General features: G+C 39.0%; 1 protein-coding gene across 1 annotated transcript in view; it reads left to right on the forward strand.

Annotated features, from left to right (window-relative positions):
- The first annotated feature begins 111 nt into the window (after window positions 1-111).
- impact (impact RWD domain protein) overlaps window positions 112-20488 on the forward strand; it is a 78308-nt gene continuing 57931 nt past the window's right edge. The window contains exons 1-5 of the mRNA XM_088918827.1: window positions 112-357; window positions 782-910; window positions 2760-2812; window positions 4164-4226; window positions 5680-5765. Coding sequence (XP_088774953.1) covers window positions 313-357; window positions 782-910; window positions 2760-2812; window positions 4164-4226; window positions 5680-5765 — 376 coding nt within the window. The 5' untranslated portion in view covers window positions 112-312. The remainder of the gene's footprint in view (window positions 358-781; window positions 911-2759; window positions 2813-4163; window positions 4227-5679; window positions 5766-20488) is intronic.

Here is a 20488-nt window from a genome sequence, read left to right on the forward strand (position 1 = left end):
CCTCAATTTAAATATTTATGTCACTTTTCTTTTATGTCTTTTCTATTTCCGGGTTAATTGCGTTGTCCAGGATGCCCCGGAAGTAGAAAATAAAAATAGGTTTCCGATTCTTTACAGCTGCAGCTTTGACCGGTCTGTCTGTGTGTAACTTTAGTGACGTGGGGGAGTAGTTGCAGAAAGTGAGCATCTGGTCTAAGTTCGCACCTGAGAGGGTGATTGAACACTTTTGTTTACACACCCCGACACCCTGTCAGTCTTGTTGCCTGAATCGCTGCTTTCAGTTTCCAGAGGAACTGGAGAAAACATGAATGAATGGCTGCTTCTGCAGTTAATGTAGGGGACGATCCCCAGGCTCAAGTACGTGTCGAGGAAAAAAAATCACAATTTTGAATTTTGAATCATATGGATAAACAAGTCGTTTTTAATCTCTGGGTTACGTGTTTTCTATAAATCAAAAGGGGAATGTAAAATAAGTCTTTTGCAGAACTGTTTTAGTAGTACTTAGTTCTCGGTGGTGTTGTGTTGCACACTGTTGCACACTGTTTTTCAAAAACAGTGATGTTTCAAAATTCAATATAAAAACTGTCTTCCCCCTAGATTTTCTGATGAATTAAAAAAATGAAATCGAGAATAAATGCCGTAACGCGCTGGATTTGAGAAAGATACACTGATGTGTTAACAGACACCTGGTTTATATTTGATGCTATTTATTTATCCGAATTAAACCACCACACTAATGAGGCAAGAGAGACACTGAGTCTGTATTTGGTTTTACCAACAGATCGACGAGATTGAAGCACTTTCCTCAATATATGGAGACGACTGGTGTGTTATTGATGAAGCCTCGAGAATTTTTTGTATAAAAATCTCAGATAATCAAGAACACCCAAAATGGACACTATGCTTGCAGGTAAGTAAGGGCTGTTTCTAAGCCAGAGGCATGTGTAGCATCCAGTTCTGCAGTATGTTCCAGTAATCACCCATAAGAAGAACATAACAAAAGTTACAAACGAGAGTAAACCATTTGGGTCTTTTATTGTGTCTGGTATGGTTTCGTTAGTAACTAATTGATCCCTGGATCTCATGCAACTGTTTCCCGAAAAAAGCCAGGGTATTCTCTTCAAAAACTCGACTGTTCCTCCTTTTTTCCAGAACCCCAGAGCACTGTGTGTCACGGTCTCAATTCTGAATTTTACTGGCACATACTTTTCCTTGTGTCCTCTGGATCATGTTGATTCTGAAGAGGTTCACAGGGCTGACTTTGTCAGTGTCTTTAAAGGTTTTGATTACTCGAATTAGGTCTCTTACTCTGTTCAACACTAAAAGGTTTAGTTTTTTGTTGCATGTCAACACATACACTGTACAAACACATAAACTGTACATGTAGTCAGCGCAGCTCATTACTGGCTGTGAGCTACCAAACATCCAGGATATCTACTCAGCTAGATGTCTTAAGAAGGCCAGGTCCATTCTCAAGGACCCCAGTCATCCCAGTCACAAACTGTTTTCTCTCCTACCATCTGGTAAACAGTACCGAAGCATTCGGTCCAAGTCCAACAGACTACTGAACAGCTTCTACCTCCAGGCAATAACACTGCTAAACAGCCAACCTGCAGCTCCTTTAGCAAATCACCCGTAATGGCTACATGGACATACAGTTTTCATTGTATTCAGCATACTGAACTACCTGGACATAATATATTGCATACACCGTGGACACATAGCAGCTCTTTTCATATTGAGTTTTATTCAATTTCTATTACATTATTATCTATTATTATGTAACCTTATTTTCATAACCTTAATTTGGTGATTTTTGTGATTCTTGTGATTTTTGTGAGCTCACAGAAAAGACATTTCATTGCCAGCAACTACTGCTGCAGCTGTATTGTTGTGCATTTGATAAATAAACTTTGATTTGATTTTAAACATACTGTATGCAGAAATGCAGTCCAATTCTTTGGAGCTGTCTGTTGTTCACCTGCCACCAGGTGGTGCTGCACCGAAGATGGACTGTTTACATGTAGTGACCATCCCATGAATAATGGAATTTACAGGTCATAGGCCACAGGTGAAAGCAGAACTACCAACAAGGGCAAGCAAAATTATACTTCAACATCGAACGGGCTACTTCAGCTCCATAGGTAATGGTTATCTCTACTGTAAGTCATTGGGACAATTTTTTAAATGGTTTCAATTAAGAGGATTTTGATTTAGCAAAATGTTAGGTGAAAAAAAACCTAAAATAAGAACATTTTTCTTCTGTGCCGCATGCCTGGCAGAGTCAGAGCTTGGAATTGACCAGGAGAAGGTTTTTATTTTCCAAAACCCTGTGGCCCCCCTCATTTTGAAATTCCCATTTGCATCTGCACTCCCCTTACTGAGACTTCATTTTTGTTTTCAGTTGAGTTACATAATTTCTGCAGATCAAGCCATGTTCTTTTGAAAACAAGGAGGATTATGTTGCAAGAAAGTATCTACACAAATGGACTTTTCTTGTGTTTTTTTAATAAAAGCCCTACTGAGGGTGTCTGTTGCAGTAGTGACTTTGTGTATCTTCAAAGAGCTTAATAAGCACATTTATGTCCTATTTAAATATGAAGATTAATTAATTATGAGAATGCATGCTGGCTTCAATATGCCTTTAAGCCATCCCGAGCACATAGATGAAAGGAAGATATAACCAAATTATCAACTGCTGTGAGGTGATTTCAGTCTTTCGACATTTACATTTATATATGCTTTTCACTTTTACTCAGATTGTTCTTCCTCCAGAGTATCCAACTGCTGCACCTCCTATGTATCAGCTGAAGTAAGTATTAATAATAAATAGGAGTAACTGGTTGAATTTGTATACCACTTTTCATCTCAAAGGTTGCCAAAATGCTTCATGTAGAGGGTGAGACTCACTTCCTCCACCACTGCAGTGCAGTGCACCCCTCGGCTGCCATTCAGCACCAGCTGCCCCACTGCACTGCAGATCTGTGATCTGTGAGACTGTGCAAGACCAGTGTTACGTAAACAGGGCACCAGGGTTAACTTCCCTGCTTTTGCATCCCAGTGTCAAGGGATCTTTAGTGGCCAAGTGGCACAGTGCCTTCTACTGGACACTGGCACCACATTGGCTTATTGTCTTGGAAATTCTAGTTTGGGATGAGGGGCTGCCTGCTGTACAAGAACAACATTTTCGTATGATTTATTAAGGAAGGTTCCTCCCATGCTTAAAGGTAAAGGAAAGAAGCACAACAAGCTTTCTTCAGGTGTGAGGGACAAAATGAAAGTTGCAAATTTCCGACGAGACACGAGAAAACAGGAGAGAACTGACAATAGACAGAATTTAGAAGGAGATTAGTCTGAGATAAGGGGGGAAGATGTGATCCAATTTTAAGAATAATTTTGGTTTTGGATGTCTTTCTGCAATAGGAGTTAAGAAATGCCTATGTGAGAACGCAGACAGAGATATCAGTGTGATCAATGGGGTTAGAGATGAAATTGGGAACTATGGGTTTGGAGTGATCTTTGACTGTCACAACTCTGATATGTTCCCTGAAGTGGTCTCCCAGTCTCCTTCCTGTAAAAAGCTGGACATTTTCTGCCAGAGATGCAGTAAATGAGGTTTTGGAAATACACTATGTCAACTGAGTGATCCAGACTTGTCCAGAGGGGCCTTCAATGAGTTCGGTGTTAGATATGTACTTGCAAGTGATACAACGAGCTCTGTTGCAGGGGAAAATGCCTGGTGTAGATGATTGCTGTGGGCATTCAAGGGAGCCCACAACACTGTAAACAAATGAATAAGGAGATCTAATATTTCTGTATTCCTTAACCTTAATCCCATGTCTTTGAAGCCAAAACAACATAAAAGCTACACTTCAGATGTAGGCTGTTAAATTATGCCGTGGTATTCCTGAGGTATTTTTTACCCATTAAGTGCAGTCTTTTCACAGGGCTAAGTGACTTTATCCCTACACTGGGTGAAGTGTCTTTTTGAACTGCTTTCCTTTCACCATTGTTTAGACATGCTAGCTTGTCATGCAAGGCACACACTTCTGAACTGCTCCTGCAGCTTTCAGAAAGTGGAGGCTTCTTAGCCATCTTTGCAAACAATTGTCTGAATAACTGCTATTTGATAACAGCTTATTTCAAATCCATTTGTTTTGCAGCGCTCCTTGGCTCAGGGGACCTGAGAGAATGGAGCTTTCGAACAGCCTAGAAGAACTATATGCGTAAGTCAAGCAGTGCTGATATACCAGAATGCTATCTGCAAAAATTATATCTAGCATGTAATTCACTCTTCAGATGTGGTGTGGTCTTTTTTGTTTTCTTCTGTGACAGTTGTTGATGAGTATGCAGTCCTAGTGAATTACAAGCAGTGGAACGCTTAAGCTGCAGACCTTCTGTGTTTTTCTGAAGGTTGTGCAGTTGTGCTCATTCACAGTTAGTTTTGTAGGCTCTCACAACCCACTTTTTCAGCTGGTCACATATCAGACAGATGAACCGCTCTTCCTTAACCCTTGTGTCGAAGTTCTTTGGATAAGCCACAACAGTAATGGATACACACAGGGTGTAAGATATGGTGTGTTTAGATTTTCAGAAGGTTTTTGATAAAGTTCCTCATATGTTTCCATCAGGGAAAAGAGGCTCTAAAGATTAAGAATTGGTTATTAAGTAAAAAGAGTGAATACTAAAATTGAGGTGTTGTAGTTAGTGGAGCACCGCAGGGATCTGTATTAGGTCTAATGCTTTTTTAAATTTATATAATGTATAGAAAATGAAACTAAAAAAAATAAAAGTCATGGGTAGGCATGGAATATGATGTTTAATGTTAAGAAGTGCAGGGTATTATACAGCCAAGAGCATTATGGGAAGGTCCCCAGGAGTAAAAGTAACGGAGTCAGGACATTTTTTAGCCCCACTGCAATATCTGCAGTAACTGCCTTGAAATGAATTTAAAACAAGAACATGAGGCACTTCTTTACTCAAAGGACTGTTGGAGTATGGAGGAGGCTACCCAGCCATGTGGTTGAATCTGATACCTGGTGTCTTTTAGACATTTAGAAACTAGATGAGATCTCTTGATCAGTTAACTACTACCTGCCAGCTACTGATGGCAGCTCTCGTTTGTAACCTTTTTAGTGACCTAATAGGTAGTTGATACAGTTAGACTATCATATTCTTTGTAAGTCTTCATACAACATATTTTTGTTTAAAAAACAAAAATATGTTCAAAATTATTTTTGTTTAAAAACCAAAAATGCATTCTTTGTGCAATACAAAGGACTATTCTGTTTCCCATTCTTTGAAAAATGACATTGTTTCAAGTGAACACTCTAGACAGACATGTTACACGGTTTTCCTTTGTAGTGTATGTATTGTTTAGTTGAGTGTAGTGTAAATTACTATGTTTTTTTCCACTGCATTATTAGTGAACATTGCCATCAGGTTAGAGTACTGCAAAAATTCTTCTCAAATCATTTTTGTTTCGGAAAGTTACATAAAGTTGTGACCGTGCATTTGTGTTTTCATGAGACATGAAAATATAAATTGAATTTGATTGTAAGAAATCCATGGCCAAGATTATTTGTTGGCCTTTTGTACAGATGAATTAAATTGACTTCAGTCTCTCTTTATCATCGCTGAGACACTTCAATTGATTCTTTTCTTTCATGTTTCTAACAGAGAGAACCTTGGGGAGAGCATCCTTTATCTGTGGGTGGAGAGAATCAGGGAATTCCTTGTGGAAAAATCACATTCTGCTGACTCAGGTATGTTAAAAACCTTTAACTCTACGCAGTTAAACATTCTGATTACTTCACTGTTCCCTGAAGATTAGACTCTGAGGACCACACTTCAAATAACACTTTATTTTGCAAAGCTGCAGAGATGTAATTACCACTGAGACCACTGAATGAATAAAGTTTATAAACTAATAAGTTATAAAACACCATTTAACGAAAACATATGTTTTTCTTAATGAATCAGAAATTGAATGATCACATGTAATCTTGATTCCTTTTTACACTGTTAACACCAAGGCCGCACACTTAAATTTAATGTCTTTTATGTTCCATTATTTACATTGTAAATAAGTGCATCATAATTTGTCATTCATAATGTATTCTGTATTAGTGTAGCCCTTCTAGTACTTAAGTTAAATGCTGCACATTGGTGGTGGTGGAGGGGAGTCCCCATTACCTGTAAAGCGCTTTCAGTGGAGTGTCCAGAAAAGCGCTATGTAAGTGTAAGCAATTATTATTATTAATTAAATCTTCAAGAGGAAAAAAAGCACTATTTTTCACAATTTTAAAACCTAAAAGATATACAGTACCTTGGTATACATTAAGACATATTTTTTGATTATAGTATATAGTGATATTTATATAAATATATAGTGATATTTTTCCCCACTTTTTTTATCCGCCCATCCATTTTCTAATCGCGTCATCCAACATAGGATCACTGGGGAGCTGGAGCAGGATACACCCTGGATGGGACCCCAGTCATTCACAGAGCAGACAGACACAGACACACACACTCACACCAGGGACAGTTTTCCCAGAAGCCATTTAACCCACCAGTATGTCATTGGACTGTGGGAGGAAACTGAAGCACCCAGGGGAAACTCACTTGAACACAGGGAGAACATACCAACTCCACCCAGACAGCACCCCAGGAACTGAGCCCAGGCCCCAGCGGTGAGAAGGAGCAGTTCTAGCCATTGCATCGCTGTACTGCCCCCATTCGTTTTAAAAGACTCAATTTTTATATATAATTTGAAAAAAAAAAACTTTGCTTAAAGCACTTAAAGATCAATTAAATTTTGTTTCTGCATCTTTTCTGGAGGACTGCAGTAGTATTTTCTGCACATCAAAACTCTTTGCATTGGATTTGTTTAAAATGCTTCTCCATCATCATGAAAAAATAAAATTTACATTTTAACCTAAGCAAAGTGCCCACCTATTTGCAGACACTGGCCGTGGTGGTCTCTCTGTAATGCCTCTGTTGTTTCACAGACAGTAAAGTGTCTCTTTAAGTGACTCTGTAAGAACCCTTGGGCTTTGCCTGTATTCGCAAATGTCAGGCAGCCCTTCTGCATAGCCAGCAGGTGGCGCTATTCATTAACAAATGCATACATTTTACATTATGGAATAGTTTTTAAATAGGAGCTTTATAATTATTAAATGATATGGTTATGTTGGGATGCTTGGTTTAGTACCTTTAAGGAACAAGGAACATTGTTTATAGTAAGTGTGGAGTCTGAGTTTGGTTGTAATGTCAAAACAGAAGCCAGATTCAGACTTTTTAACTATTTAACCTTTTGAAATATTTCTACCAACTATTACTTTTCATTTTTCACTCTATCAATGGTAGAAAAGTGACTGAATAGTGTTCTCCATTATGTCAGGTAAAAAGGGGTTTATCTGGAGTCAAGAAGTGGATTGCCAACATATTTTCTTGCACACTCTGCATGCTGAAGTGCATATCGTGGGCTGCAGTTATGTTGTGGTTTTGTGACTCTGGTTCTTCAGCTGTGCTTGAGTGTGTAATATAATCAACAAGGACATCTTTTTTTTTGTGTGTTTTAAAGACATCCTTTTTTGGTTTTGCAATCTGCCCCGGCCTTGTGTGATAGCACTGGTTTTCCTCCTGTCTGTCCAGGGCTTGGTGCTTGGTGCTTGTTTAATGTCTCTCGATGAGTATTTCAAACTCACTATCAGCATCATACAAGCATTCATCCTCTTCTCCTTTGGAGTCATGTGTATTTTATTTTAATTTTGTTGGATTCCTTTAAGGCTTGTCAACGGACTGTGTTGACTGTGGTTGACATTTTACTGCCTGCCTGTCTTTTAGGGTATGAAAATACAAGTCAGTAATCTAACGTCTTGAACCTCTGTTTTATTGTTTGTGTTGTGAACACATTCTTCTTTTCCTTGATGCCCTGATGGGACTGGATGTGCAGTAGTAAACCAGCCGTTTTCGAACCACCTTATCTTGAACATGGGGTAGCGGGGGTGCTGGGCGCCCCTATCCCAGCAAGCAGGGGGCGCAAGGCAGGGTACACCTTGGATGGGACGCCAGTCCATCGCAAGGCACACACAGACAATACAGACACGTACACACTCGCACCAGCCTATATCTCAGACCCACACAAACATGGGGAGAACATGCAAACTCCACCCAGACAGCAGCATGCGTCTCTTATTGAGCCCAGGGTCCCAGTGCTGTGAGGCAGCAGTGCACCAGCATTATTTTTAAAGTCTCAATTTTTAATATATAATAGAAATAAAAAAAAACTTTGCTTAACACAAAAACTAAAATTGCACAAATGTTCATGTTTGGTAATATTTTATGACTCTGAGTAATTTTCTTTTGTCATCTGTTTTATTTAATTATTTTTTATGATTTTGAGTCATTGCACTAGTTTCAGACGTGTTAATAATGAGAAGCATCCAGAGGTCTTATTATTCCATCAGTGTCTGTGCTCCCAGGAAATGAGATCTGGACTTAATGCATCGTGTATAATGCAGAGGGTAAAGCAGTACATCATTTTGGGATTCTTAGAAGGCAAATAGTGTTTAAGTCTGTTCATGTTGGTGAATGGTGTTGTTTGAAATGGCTCGCAGCACATTTTAAAGCATTGAATATATTGTTCCTGATTAAAATCTGATTTTACTTTTTTCTTTTGAACAATGGTAGCAATAGTAAGGATAGATTTTTCTTCTGCTTTTAAGATCCCAGGTTTTTTCTCGACAAAACAGATAAACAACATTCACCCTTTAGATGTGCTGTAGCCTTCTTTTAGGTATATATTTTTAATTTCCTATGAAACATAATTTCTTACATTCGTATAAGACACACTTAACAGATTTTCCGATAACACTGATGTATTGCTTAAGAATAAAGGAAGAGACGTAGCAACCTGTATAATGCAGGTCCAATAAGTATAAATGTAGGATTGTAATCTTTCTTTGGGAAGAGACTGATTGACTGAAGTAGTCAGTTTCTTTAGGATGCGGCTCTTAAGAGTAATACTGGTAATTTCTGACCAAACTAATCTAGAACTGTCTAACGACCTTTCAGCATGTTTTATGGTACATTATAATCTTATGGATCTTGTTGCATTAAAATTTGCTGCCTATGTACTGTATGTGCTCTGGAAAAAAACAATGCACTACTAGACCCACGAAGAGCTCAGGCCTGGGTTTGCTCCTGTGGGTATCCCTGTTTTCATTTACAGTAGTGTAATTTAATGTGCTGAAGAAATTATAAGAAAAGTTAGAAGAGAGGAGGTCTTTTGTCCTTTCCTGGAAGAAGCTAAGACTTGAACAACTTGTCTTCCCATAGTTCCAGACTCCCACAATCCTTTGTGTAAAGAAGAACCACCTGTTTTCGGTTTTAAATGCACTTTCACATAATTTCCACTAGTGTCCTCTTGTACATGTTTCACTGTTCATTCTGATTTCCACTATGTTGGTTTTGACAGTGCCTTTGAGGAATTTGAATAATTGGACTGGGCCTCCTTGTAGTCTTGTCTGTTCAAGGTTCTGTTTCTCCAATCGGTCAGAGCTGACATTCCTTTAAGCCCAGAAATGTACAGTGCCTTTAGAAAGTCTAAACTCCCCTTGGACTTTTTCACATTTTATTGTGTTACAGCACAACACAAAGTAGTCTATAATGGCAAAGTAAAAACAAAATTCAGACATATATTCAAATTAAATTCAAATTAAGAAACAAAATAATTGAATGCATACGTATTACTGTACTTAGCTCCATCCATTTTCCTTCTATCTTTATGAGTTTTCTATGCTCTACCGCAAAGAAGCTTCCCCAAAGCATGATGCTGCCACTACTGTGCTTCACTGTAGGGATGGTGTTTTCAGTGTGATCTGCTGTATTAGGTTTGCACCAAAGTTCAATTTTGGTCTCATTAGACCCTAGAATCATCTTCCAAATTGTTGAGTCTCACACATGCCTTTGTGCAAACTTCAGCCGAGATGTGATATGAGTTCTTTTCAACAAAGTCTTTCTTCTTGCCAATGTTCTGTACAAGCCAGATTTATGAAGAGTGTGTGCTATTGTTGTCTCATGTGCGGTTTCTCCCATCTCTGTCATGAAGGGGTGTAACTCCTTTAGAGTTGCTGTAGACCTCTTGTTGGCCTCCCTTACTATGGCTCTTCTTGCCCAGACACTCAGTTTTGGAGGACAGACAGTTCTGGGCAGATTCACAGTTTTTCCATATTTTCTCACCTTTTCAATGATGGACTTCACTGTGCTTCGAGGTATATTCAATGCCTTGGAAATGTTCTTATATTCTTGCCTGACTGGTATTTTTCAAGAACCTTGTCTCAGATCTGCTTGGAATGTTCCTTGGTCTTCATGGTGTTGTGTTTCCTTGGAAATGCAATAACTAAGTGAGGAAGCTCCCAGACAGGTGTATTTATTCTGAATTCATGAGAAACACATCAACTGCACACAGGTGGACCCCAGTCAAGTAATTATGAGACTTGGAGAAGAGAGTCAAGTCAGTTACTTCAGAGGTGTGTCAAAGAAAGGGGGTGAATACTTATGCATTCAATTAATTTCTGTTTTTTATTTTTATTTAATTTAGTAAAACATCTGGATTTTTTAAAACTTTGACATTATAGAGTACTTCGTGTTGATGAGTAGCAAACATTCTCAGTTAAATACGTCATGATTCCATGCTGAAACACAATAAACTGTGAAAAAGTCAAAGGGGAGTGTAGACTTTCTGAAGGCTTTGTTCTTGGTTGCTCTTCTCTGCACTGGTTCCAGAGCAGCAATACCTTTTTTTGTAATGGAGTGACATATAGTAACTGTTGGAATATCTGCTGGGGAGTTGTCCTGACTGCTTTCCCGTGGAACTGCCTGTAAATAAGGTTTTCATACCCAAAAAGTCAGATGTTGACTGTACTGTACTCCCATGACATCCTTTAAGACCGGACTGCCTGGAAATAACCTGAAGTCAAAGCCCTCTGGAAAGAATACTTTCAGTTAAAAGAGACGCAATGTGAGGTTGAGATGCTACTATGGTTTTAAACATAATATGCCATAACCTGAAAGGGATAATTTGGGAAGAGTTTGATCAAAACGCTTGCCAAGCAGATTGCCTCCACAGGTGTAAGTCCTTTGAGGTTTATGTGAATGCATTTTGTTTCCAGAATGTATTGTAAGTACCTCTGGATTGCTTTCATTCTGTATAAGGAAGTCATGTTTATGAACTCCTGTAGCGAAGTACTCTGCAGTGTTCCTTCTTTTAAAAGACAGTTACAGACAAGAAAGGAATGAGAAAAAATTGACTTATGGTTTGGAGGGATTTTGTAAATATGTTCCCATTTGTTGTTAGGTTTTTCCAGTGAAAGATCTGTCTTATGTCAGTTTAAATATGTCCATAATTATCACATGAATTAATCACTGTGGATGATCTGATAAAGTCAGTTTTGATTATTTTGAAGAAGCATATCCTTAAATTAAATGTATGTATCTGGGTTAACCTCATTGTGCAAACCCTTAAATGAACACAGAAAAGATTGTTCTCACTGACAGTCATTCACAAAGATTTTTATCAAATTCAGGTGTTTCCTTTTTAATAACAAAATGACAGACAGACTCCTAAAACGGTGGCGTGGTGCTGTAATGATGGCTCACCGCCCTCAGGGCGAAGGATGGGGGTCGAGTGTGATGCCATTCGGGTGACTGGCATGAGTAGGACACATCTGGATGGAATTTCAGTGATGCTGTTGTTTCAGGATGCAGTGGTGTTGCAACCAGGGCTCCTTCCACAAAAGCTATTTCTTGCAGGCACTTTAAGCTGAGGAAAAATCATCGATTAAGATCTCAAATTTGATGGCGGCTTTTGTTAACTGCGCACCGAGCTGCGAGCTAAGAGGTAAAATCTGAAGTGGTCAGGTTATTTTTCTCTTTTAGGGGTTTCACATGCTCATCTTGATTGTTTCATTGAAAAAGTGGAGAAATGTCTTTCTTGATCAGTACACTAAGGCATTTAAATAACTTGTCTCTGAGAATGGAGTGTAAAAACAGTGATAGTCTTCCACTGAGGAATACTGCTGATATTTCGCACATGTTCTTTTCATTTTAAATAGATGTGTTTCAAGTAAAAGATCTCAATTATAGATATGGAGAATGGTCACAAAATGCAGTCAAATTGATAACATGTAACAAAAGTGTTTTTGAACTAAAACCTTCCTACTGGAACTCCGTTCCAATGTGTGCTTCGTGTGCTGTCATAATTTTTCAGAGTGTTTTTAGGGAAATCTCATTTTAAGAAGAAAGAACTTCTTCAATTGCTAGACTTTAATCTAATAATCTATTTTTTACAGTTTTTGCTTAAAATGATTTTCTTATTTATGAATCCGAACTATTATTTTTATTAGCGTCATAAAAATGACGGAGGAGGTATCCTTAGGTTTTTCATTTCGCTCTTACCATAAAAAATATTTTCTTACGGTCAGAATCTCTGATGTGGCCTCCTTAACATTTTTTAGCTGTGGTGTAATTTTTTTTAGGTGAGGAGGCAGGCCCCTATGAGTGTGAGTTTACTCCACCTCCGACCTGAGCACCACAGTGCTTCACTTCCCTACCCTGCATAATGGTGCTCTCGTACTTCATGTTTGGCCTGTCATCAGTATAGGGCCCCTGTTGTTAAAAGACAATCTGTTTCTGCTGTGCCAAACAGATTAAACACGTTTTTTAAAGAAAATACGTGCCTTGAAAGGAAGCAACCTACACCTGAAGGAAAAAAATACTGTTTTAAATGGTATATTTCCAGTAAGCAGTAAAGTGCAAATCTAAACCTTTGCCTTTTAGAAATCCAGAGACCCTTCTGCTACAATTGCTTCGTAATACTTCCCCTGCTGCAGCTTTTACTGAACCAGGTCTAATAAGTGTCATTTTTTAAGAGCATGTCTGAGCCGTCGCTTTGAAGATGCATCTCAGTGGAAGTGATTCAGCCCTGCGCCTGAGAGTGTCTGCGTGGGGAAATAGAGCGTGTCTGGGGGGCAGAGGCAGTGCTGCAGGACTTACACCCCTCGGAGGGAGCTGTTTCAGAAGAGAAGACTGCAAATAGGTTGATTACTGAGGCACTCTTGCAATTTTGTCTGGCCAGTCACCAGGGAGGAAAGGGCTGTTGCAGATAACTTTGGTAATTTGTGTGACCTAAGGTGGTAAAATGCATTTGCTTTACCTATTGGTTTTACATGGGACTTTACTGTCAAGGCAGCTCGAGGCACAGATTTAAAATGAACTGAGAGGCTCTCTTTGAGAACTTTATTTCCAGTGCACACTCTTGTGTTCCCTTTTGGGTTTTTAAAGGCCATGCTTCAAAACCTGTCCAAAACCCTGGTGAGATGAACACTGTCAGATGGCACAGATGGAAAGGGAGTTCAATCATACAGTGTGTCCCTACCCAACCGTCAACCAGTTTACAGATTTAACTTGATTTTTACTTTGTCGGCTCATTGATGACATACTGTACATTGATGACAGACAGTAACTGCCTGCAATGAATTGATCCCAAGATCTCATCCAAACATGTCATGAAGAGGTCCAGGATATTGTATTTCACAAATTGGCTGAGTAGCATTCTTTATTGTAAAATCTGCCCTCTATTGGCTAGCAGCCATATCACTCTGCAACTCACAACTGGCAGCCCACTGAAGCTAAGCAGGTGTGAGCCTGGTTAGTACCTGGAGGGGAGACTCCTGGGAAAAACTAAGGTTGCTGCTGGAAGAGGTATTAGTGGAGCCAGCAGGGGGCGCTCACCCTGCCGTCTGTGTGGGTCCTAATGCCCCAGTATAGTGATGGGGACACTATACTTTAAACAGGCGCCGTCCTTCAGATGAGACGTAAAACCGAGGTCCTGACTCTCTGTGGTCATTAAAAATCCCAGGGCGCTTCTCGAAAAGAGTAGGGGTTTAACCCCGGCATCCTGGCCAAATTTCCCATTGGCTCTTACCAATCATGGCCTCCTAATAATCCCCATCTATGAATTGGCTTCATTACTCTGCTCTCCTCCCCACTGATAGCTGATGTGTGGTGAGCGTTCTGGCGCACTATGGCTGCCACTTCCAGATAGTTTCGACCTGAGTCCTCTTCATGATTGATGTTTCACTGTTGATTCTGAGGAAGTCAACTGACATTAGACAGACATTGTTTGACTCTGCTTGCCCACGCAGTTTTTGCTTGTTCAGAGTACTCCAATGAATAAGTTATGCAAGACTTACATTTTCTAGATCCCAGCTGACTCCTAGTATCCTAAGTGCAATTTGATAATACTCTAGTTTAGTTCTAATTATCGTTTCCGTACCCTTACTCATAGGTGTAATTATAGTGATCTATAATTATTTGGTGGGCAGTACATTGCCACTTTTCCACTATGTGCTGTTGGTGCTATCCCTGTCTTGAGTGACTGTTGTCAAGAGAATTGTTAATGGCCTATGAAAAACATTTCTTGTTTCAATAATATAATTAGTAGAATACTATTTGGCTCCAGAGTCTTGCTTATCTTAAGTGCGTCTGGTGCCTTTAATATTTCTGCCTCTCCTGTGCTAATACTATTTAATACTGATGTTTGTCTTTTCTCAACCCAAAGCATATTGTCTGTTTTTTCCTTGGTAAACACATCAGCCACTTCCCTTTCATCATCTAGAGGTTTCACATGATTATGCCAAATTGATTTTAATTGACCCTTCACTGTTTATTTGCTGTTGTAATACTGAAAAATATATTTTATGCTACATTTCAGTATTATGTTATTTCTTGCTCTTGGCCTTTTTTTGTCTGTGCTTGCAATTCATTCTATTCTTTTTTTTTGTTTATGCCATTTCTTAATTGATTTGTTAAACTATCTAGGCCACTGCTATTTAACTTTTAAAATGCTTACTCGTGGGATAAATCTGTGATGTGCTTTAATCAGAATATCCTTAAACCTCCTATTCTCTACTGATTTAGTATCCATCCTGGGCCATTCTACTTTTCTAAAGCTCGGTCTCATTCCTTCATAATTGAAAACCTTTGATTTGAACTATTACCCTTCAAAGCACACCATACTATTGTCACATTTCCCTAATGGGTCTCTCATCTCTGTATTCTTCACTCTGTCTTGATTGTTTGAGAAGATTATAGATTAATAAAGGCATGCCCTCTCGTAGGCTGTATGACAAATTAACTAGACATTTCAGTATCTGTTGCTGTCATTTCTTCTTCTTGTTTTTTACCAGTCTGTAGTATGTAAGGAAAGTTAGAATCGCCCACAAAAAATACTTCTTCATTTAACATTATGTATTAGTTACATTATACAATTGCAACAGATTTGTAATTCATATCTGACTTTGTGATGCAGTAAGAAATCTTTTGATAGATAGCAGTTATTGAAGCCAGTAATGACCTTTTTTCAAAGAAGCCATTCAGGAATGGTTTATTGCTTTTTTCCTCTTTTATGAATTGAAATGAAAACAAAAAGTCTTTAATCCTAAAACTGAAGATGAATGTCATCAGATACCATGAACATCAGTCCATCTTACAGTGAATGTCTAGTTACTTTTAGTGCAAATGCTGCCTCAGTGTTTTGTCCACTGAAACGGCAGTAAAATTGGGCCCTTTCATGGTCTTCTGATGCTGTACTTCAAGTAATGGCAGTCTGCTCTCGGAGATGGAAACCTGGGTCTGTCTTCTAGCTAAGCCTAGATTTTCAGTGATCCTCAACAGCTGAGCAAATTAATTGATCATTTATTGCATTAAGTGAATAAAGTGTATTTGATGGGATTAAATTCCTGTGATGTAAAGAGATGGAAACGCTATCTATCCTGGTCTAGCCTGTAAGAATTTTTTTTTATAGAAGGATCTTTTAGTACCATCTGCACTGACCGTTTTTTTCTATTTTTACTGTAGGAATGAGAATGCATTAGTGGAAGATGCTTGGCATATCTTTCCTTACACCTTGCCCAAAGAAATAGCAGAAAAGTCACACTTAGTCACTGTCTAAACATTATAATGCTAGGTGCATATTAAATGTCTGTGAAACACGGATGAGAAGTGCTACACTATGCTCTTCACATTTAAGGGCTTAACAGGTTGGACAGCTTTCTTTCAATATAAAATCTAGACAGCTGTTTGAGTTGGAAACTACATCAGCATTTGAATTGTAAAGGAACTCAAATGTATGTAGGGTTGAAAGACAAAAATATCCCTAATTCTAATTAATTGACTTTAAGTTAATTCAATACTGATTAAATAAAAGAAACAACAGTAATCACAAATGTAGAGTAATCAGCTAAAATAAACCACACAAATTTCTCCTCTGTATCCAGGGGATGCCTGCACTTCCCCTCTCTGCCTCTGTGATCATACTCATGCCCCACTGTAATAAAACAGGAACAGCAATAAAATTGTCAGATGCCAGTAAATTCGGCTCCAGTCTTTCATTCCCCACATCACTGACACAGAGCTGAGGGCGCTTGTTATAATATGAAAACAAGATCACCGGAGTCAGAGGGAGGCTCACTCACTCGCTAGATTCGTCTCAGGATCCCAGTCTGTTGTGCTGCAAATTTGAAAGTTGCTCTTGAGAGCTTGGCTCAGTTTTATCAAGCCCAACTTCATCCAAACCCCCCACTGGCCAAACCAAATTGCGAATAGTCAAATTCACGAATGATAAATTTGCAGATGTTGAGACCCTACTGTACTTTAGTTTTAGTTAAGATCTGAGCAGCTTGCAACTTGTGAAGAAAATGTTTGGATACACTCACAAGCAGTGCATTGCAGTATTCAGTTTGAATACAAAATGCATGCATTAACTACTCTGTATCAGATTGGGAGATTAGTTCAGGTGGGTAGCTGCGTCAGCATGTGTAGGCTGCAAAGGAACAAGTAGTCGGTTTATTCCATGCTGAAAAAAAGAAGAAAGAAAACACAACGTTTCGGCCATGGAGCCTTCTTGACACACCTGAAGCATTGTGTTTTCTTTCTTCTTTTTTTCAGCATGGAATAAACCTACTACTTGTTCCTCAGATTGGGAGAGACATGAACATACAGTATACCAGCAATATTACGAAGAAGTTAAAATTTTCAAAACACCAACCTGTGCTTCAGATGCAAGATGACAGTAAGATTCTTGACCCCAATACTTGGCAAATTCCAACACCATCAATAGTCAAACACAAGATGACAGAGTTGTGGAGTCCAAAGGGAGAGACAATCAGGATAACTTTAGTCTTATCGGAGTTAAAGGGTAAAATATTTTGTTACATCCATTTCTCACTATATTCTAAGCAGTGTGACACAGCTGATAGTACTTGATTAATATAAACTTTCTTGGAGAACTTTAATTTCACACTCATCAGAATAGAAAATTGATCTCATAGCCTACAAGTAATCTGACTCAATGCCAATTAATAGATGCTAAAAAGAGTGGGACCAAGAACACAGCCCTGCGGGACAACAGATGTGACCAACTTTGTCGAGGAGGAACAATGCCCAGCACAAAATATTTTCAGTTGGGTCATTCCAGCAGATGCAGCCCCCTCTAATCTGTTCAGATCAGCCGAAGTCCAGCAGAACAAGAATAGATGAAAGACAGAGTTGTGGAAGACTCATTTGCTGTGGCTGTATTTTCATTGCTGTAGGTGAACTGTACTGTGATGAAAAATGCATTCACTTGATGCTTTTTGTTGGAAGAGGCACAGATGCTGCTTGCTGTATTCAGATATTTAAAATTTTGAATAGCGGTGCACTTCTCATCAACATGCAGTTTCTACATTTCTGGAGTACGGGCAAGCTTTCATTCTGCATCAGTCACAATTGAGTCCCATCTGTTCGGCAACTCAAAGCCTAATTAATTACTGCCTAAATTTTGAGAATATGATTGGCAAATCACTAATGTTTTGTTCAATTTAGTATCTAAAAGTAATCATGAAAGTAGAGAGCAACAACAGGAAAATCTAGTTTTTAACCCGATTGATTAAAACGTTCGTTTTCAGAAATATTTTGAAAGTCTATATTTACATAAATGATTTTAAAATATTAACTTTCCTTTGTGTAAGCTGCAGCTGGTCATTTTAAATGGATTTTGAGATGTATTTCAGTACACGTTTAAATATGTCATATTGGATTAGGGATAATGCAACCCAGTGTTAAATGGCTGACAACAATTCATTTTAAAATGTGAACCTAGGTTACAAACACATTTAAGAGTTATTTTGCATGCTTCAAGAATGGTCTGAGTTCAGGTGTTTGTCATCTTAGTAATTACAGGGAGGTTACTACTGTATGTGAGAAAAAATGAATGCATTTGGTACATCTGAAGTGCAGTGCAGTCTGTAAGGTTTTGGACAGTGACACAATTTTTGTTGTTTTGGCTCTGTACTCCAGCACATTGGATTTGAAATGAAACAATAACTATAAAGTTAAAGTGCAGAATGTCAGCTTTAATTCAAGGATATTTGTGTATATAGGAATCGCAGCCCTTTTTATACATAGTCCTCTCATTTCAGGGGACCAAAAGTAATTGAAAAGTTGGCTGTTCAGTTGTTTCTTGGCCAGCTGTGTGTCGTTTCATCGTTAGGTCATGCACAAGAGAGCTAACAAAAGTTTCAGAGTTGATTCTAGATTTGGCATTTGCATTTGGAGTCTGTTGCTGTTGTCTCTCAACATGAGGACCAAAGATGTGTCAATGCCAGTAAAGCGGGCCATCATGAGGCTGACAAATCAGAATAAATCAATCAGAGACATAGCTCAAACATTAGGTGTGTCAAAATCAACTGTTTTGTACATTTTTAAGAAGCAAGAACGCACTGGTGAGCTTAGCAATGGCAAATGACCTGGTAGACCACAGAAGACCACAGTTGTGGATGACTGAAGAATACTTTCAGTTGGGAAGAAAAAAACCCTTTTCAACCCTTGAACAGATCAAGAACACCTTCCAGGATGTAGGCATAAATGTGACAAAGACTACCATAAAGAGAAGAATACACCAGCATAATCTCAGAGGGTTCACCACAAGATGCAAACCACTGGTGAGACTCAAGAATAGAAAGGCCAGGTTACAGTTTGCTAAAACGAACATACAAAAGCCTGTAGAGTTCTGGGACAACGTCTTATGCACAGATGCGACAAAGATTAACCTGTAAGTGATGGAAAGTGTAAAGTGGGGAGAAAAAAAAAGGAACTGCTCATGATCCAAAGCATACCACCTCCTCTGGGAAACATGGTGAAGGTAGTATCATGGCCTGGGCATGTGTGGCTGCCAGTGAAACTGGCTCACTTGTCTTTATTGATGATGTGACCGCTGACGGCAGCAGCAGGATGAATTCTGAAGTGTACAGAAGCGTCTTTGTCAGGAAAGCCTAAACTAAGATTAGTTAGGTGGACCCTGTGCGTGGCTGAATAGCTTGTTCAAATAAAGATCCGAAGAAGGTGAAGGTATCCAAATCGTTAATCAAGAGAGGAGTCTAGGAGGTGAGACAAAAAGGTCGTTATTGGAAGATCGAGAGAGAAGTAGACGTTGCGATCTAAGAGGAAGGTAGCTCTTGCTGAGAAAGTCTCAGTGGTGAGCGAGGGCAGATTGAGGAGGGAACGTTTAAATAGAAAAGAGCTTGGTGTCAATTAGTTCCTGAGTGGTGCGGAGTGCGCGTGGGTATGTGGTGCTGCCTGCGTGCCTGTGTGCCATTTGTGACAGTCTTATCTGCTCAGATCCAACCAAATGCCTCAAAACTCATTGGACGGCGCTTCGCCTTGCAGCAGGACAATGACCCCAAACATACTGCTAAAGCAAGTATGGAGTTTTTCAGGGCCAAAAAGTGGAATGTTCTTGACTGGCCAAGTCAATCACCCGACCTGAATCCCATTGAGCCTGCATTTCACTTACTGAAGACAAGACTGAAGGCAAAAAGCGCCCGAAACAAGCAGGAATTGAAAATGGCTGCATTACAGGCCTGGCAGAGCATCACCAGGGAAGATACCCAGCCTCTGCTGATGTCTGTGGGTTGCAGACTTCAGGCAGTCATCGAATGCAAAGGACTTGCAACCAAGTACTAAACATGACAATTTTATTTAAGACTATGTTAATGTGTCCAATTACTTTCAGTCCTCTGAAATGGGAGGACTACTGTATGTATAAAAAGGGCTGTGATTCCTATATGGTTCACCCAATATAGACATAAATACCCTCAAATTAAAGCTGATATTCTGCAATTTGACCTCATAGTCATTATTTCATTTCAAATCCAGTGTGCTGGAGTACAAAGCCAAAACAACAAAAATATTTCTGGGATCTGAAATTGAGTGCCCGGCTTTAGATCTTTACAATGGATCTAACAATGTCAGTGCAGTGAATACTGGTCCTTAGATGGCTCATACATTTTGCTTATTGACTTTGCAAAGAAGATATCAACTTTTAGAAAGCCTCTGTAATTACTAGAAAGCATATCTACATCAGCTAGTTGTCACAATGGGG

This window comes from Atractosteus spatula, chromosome 6 (assembly GCF_055471065.1).
Source record: "Atractosteus spatula isolate fAtrSpa1 chromosome 6, fAtrSpa1.hap1, whole genome shotgun sequence".
NCBI lineage: Eukaryota > Metazoa > Chordata > Actinopteri > Semionotiformes > Lepisosteidae > Atractosteus > Atractosteus spatula.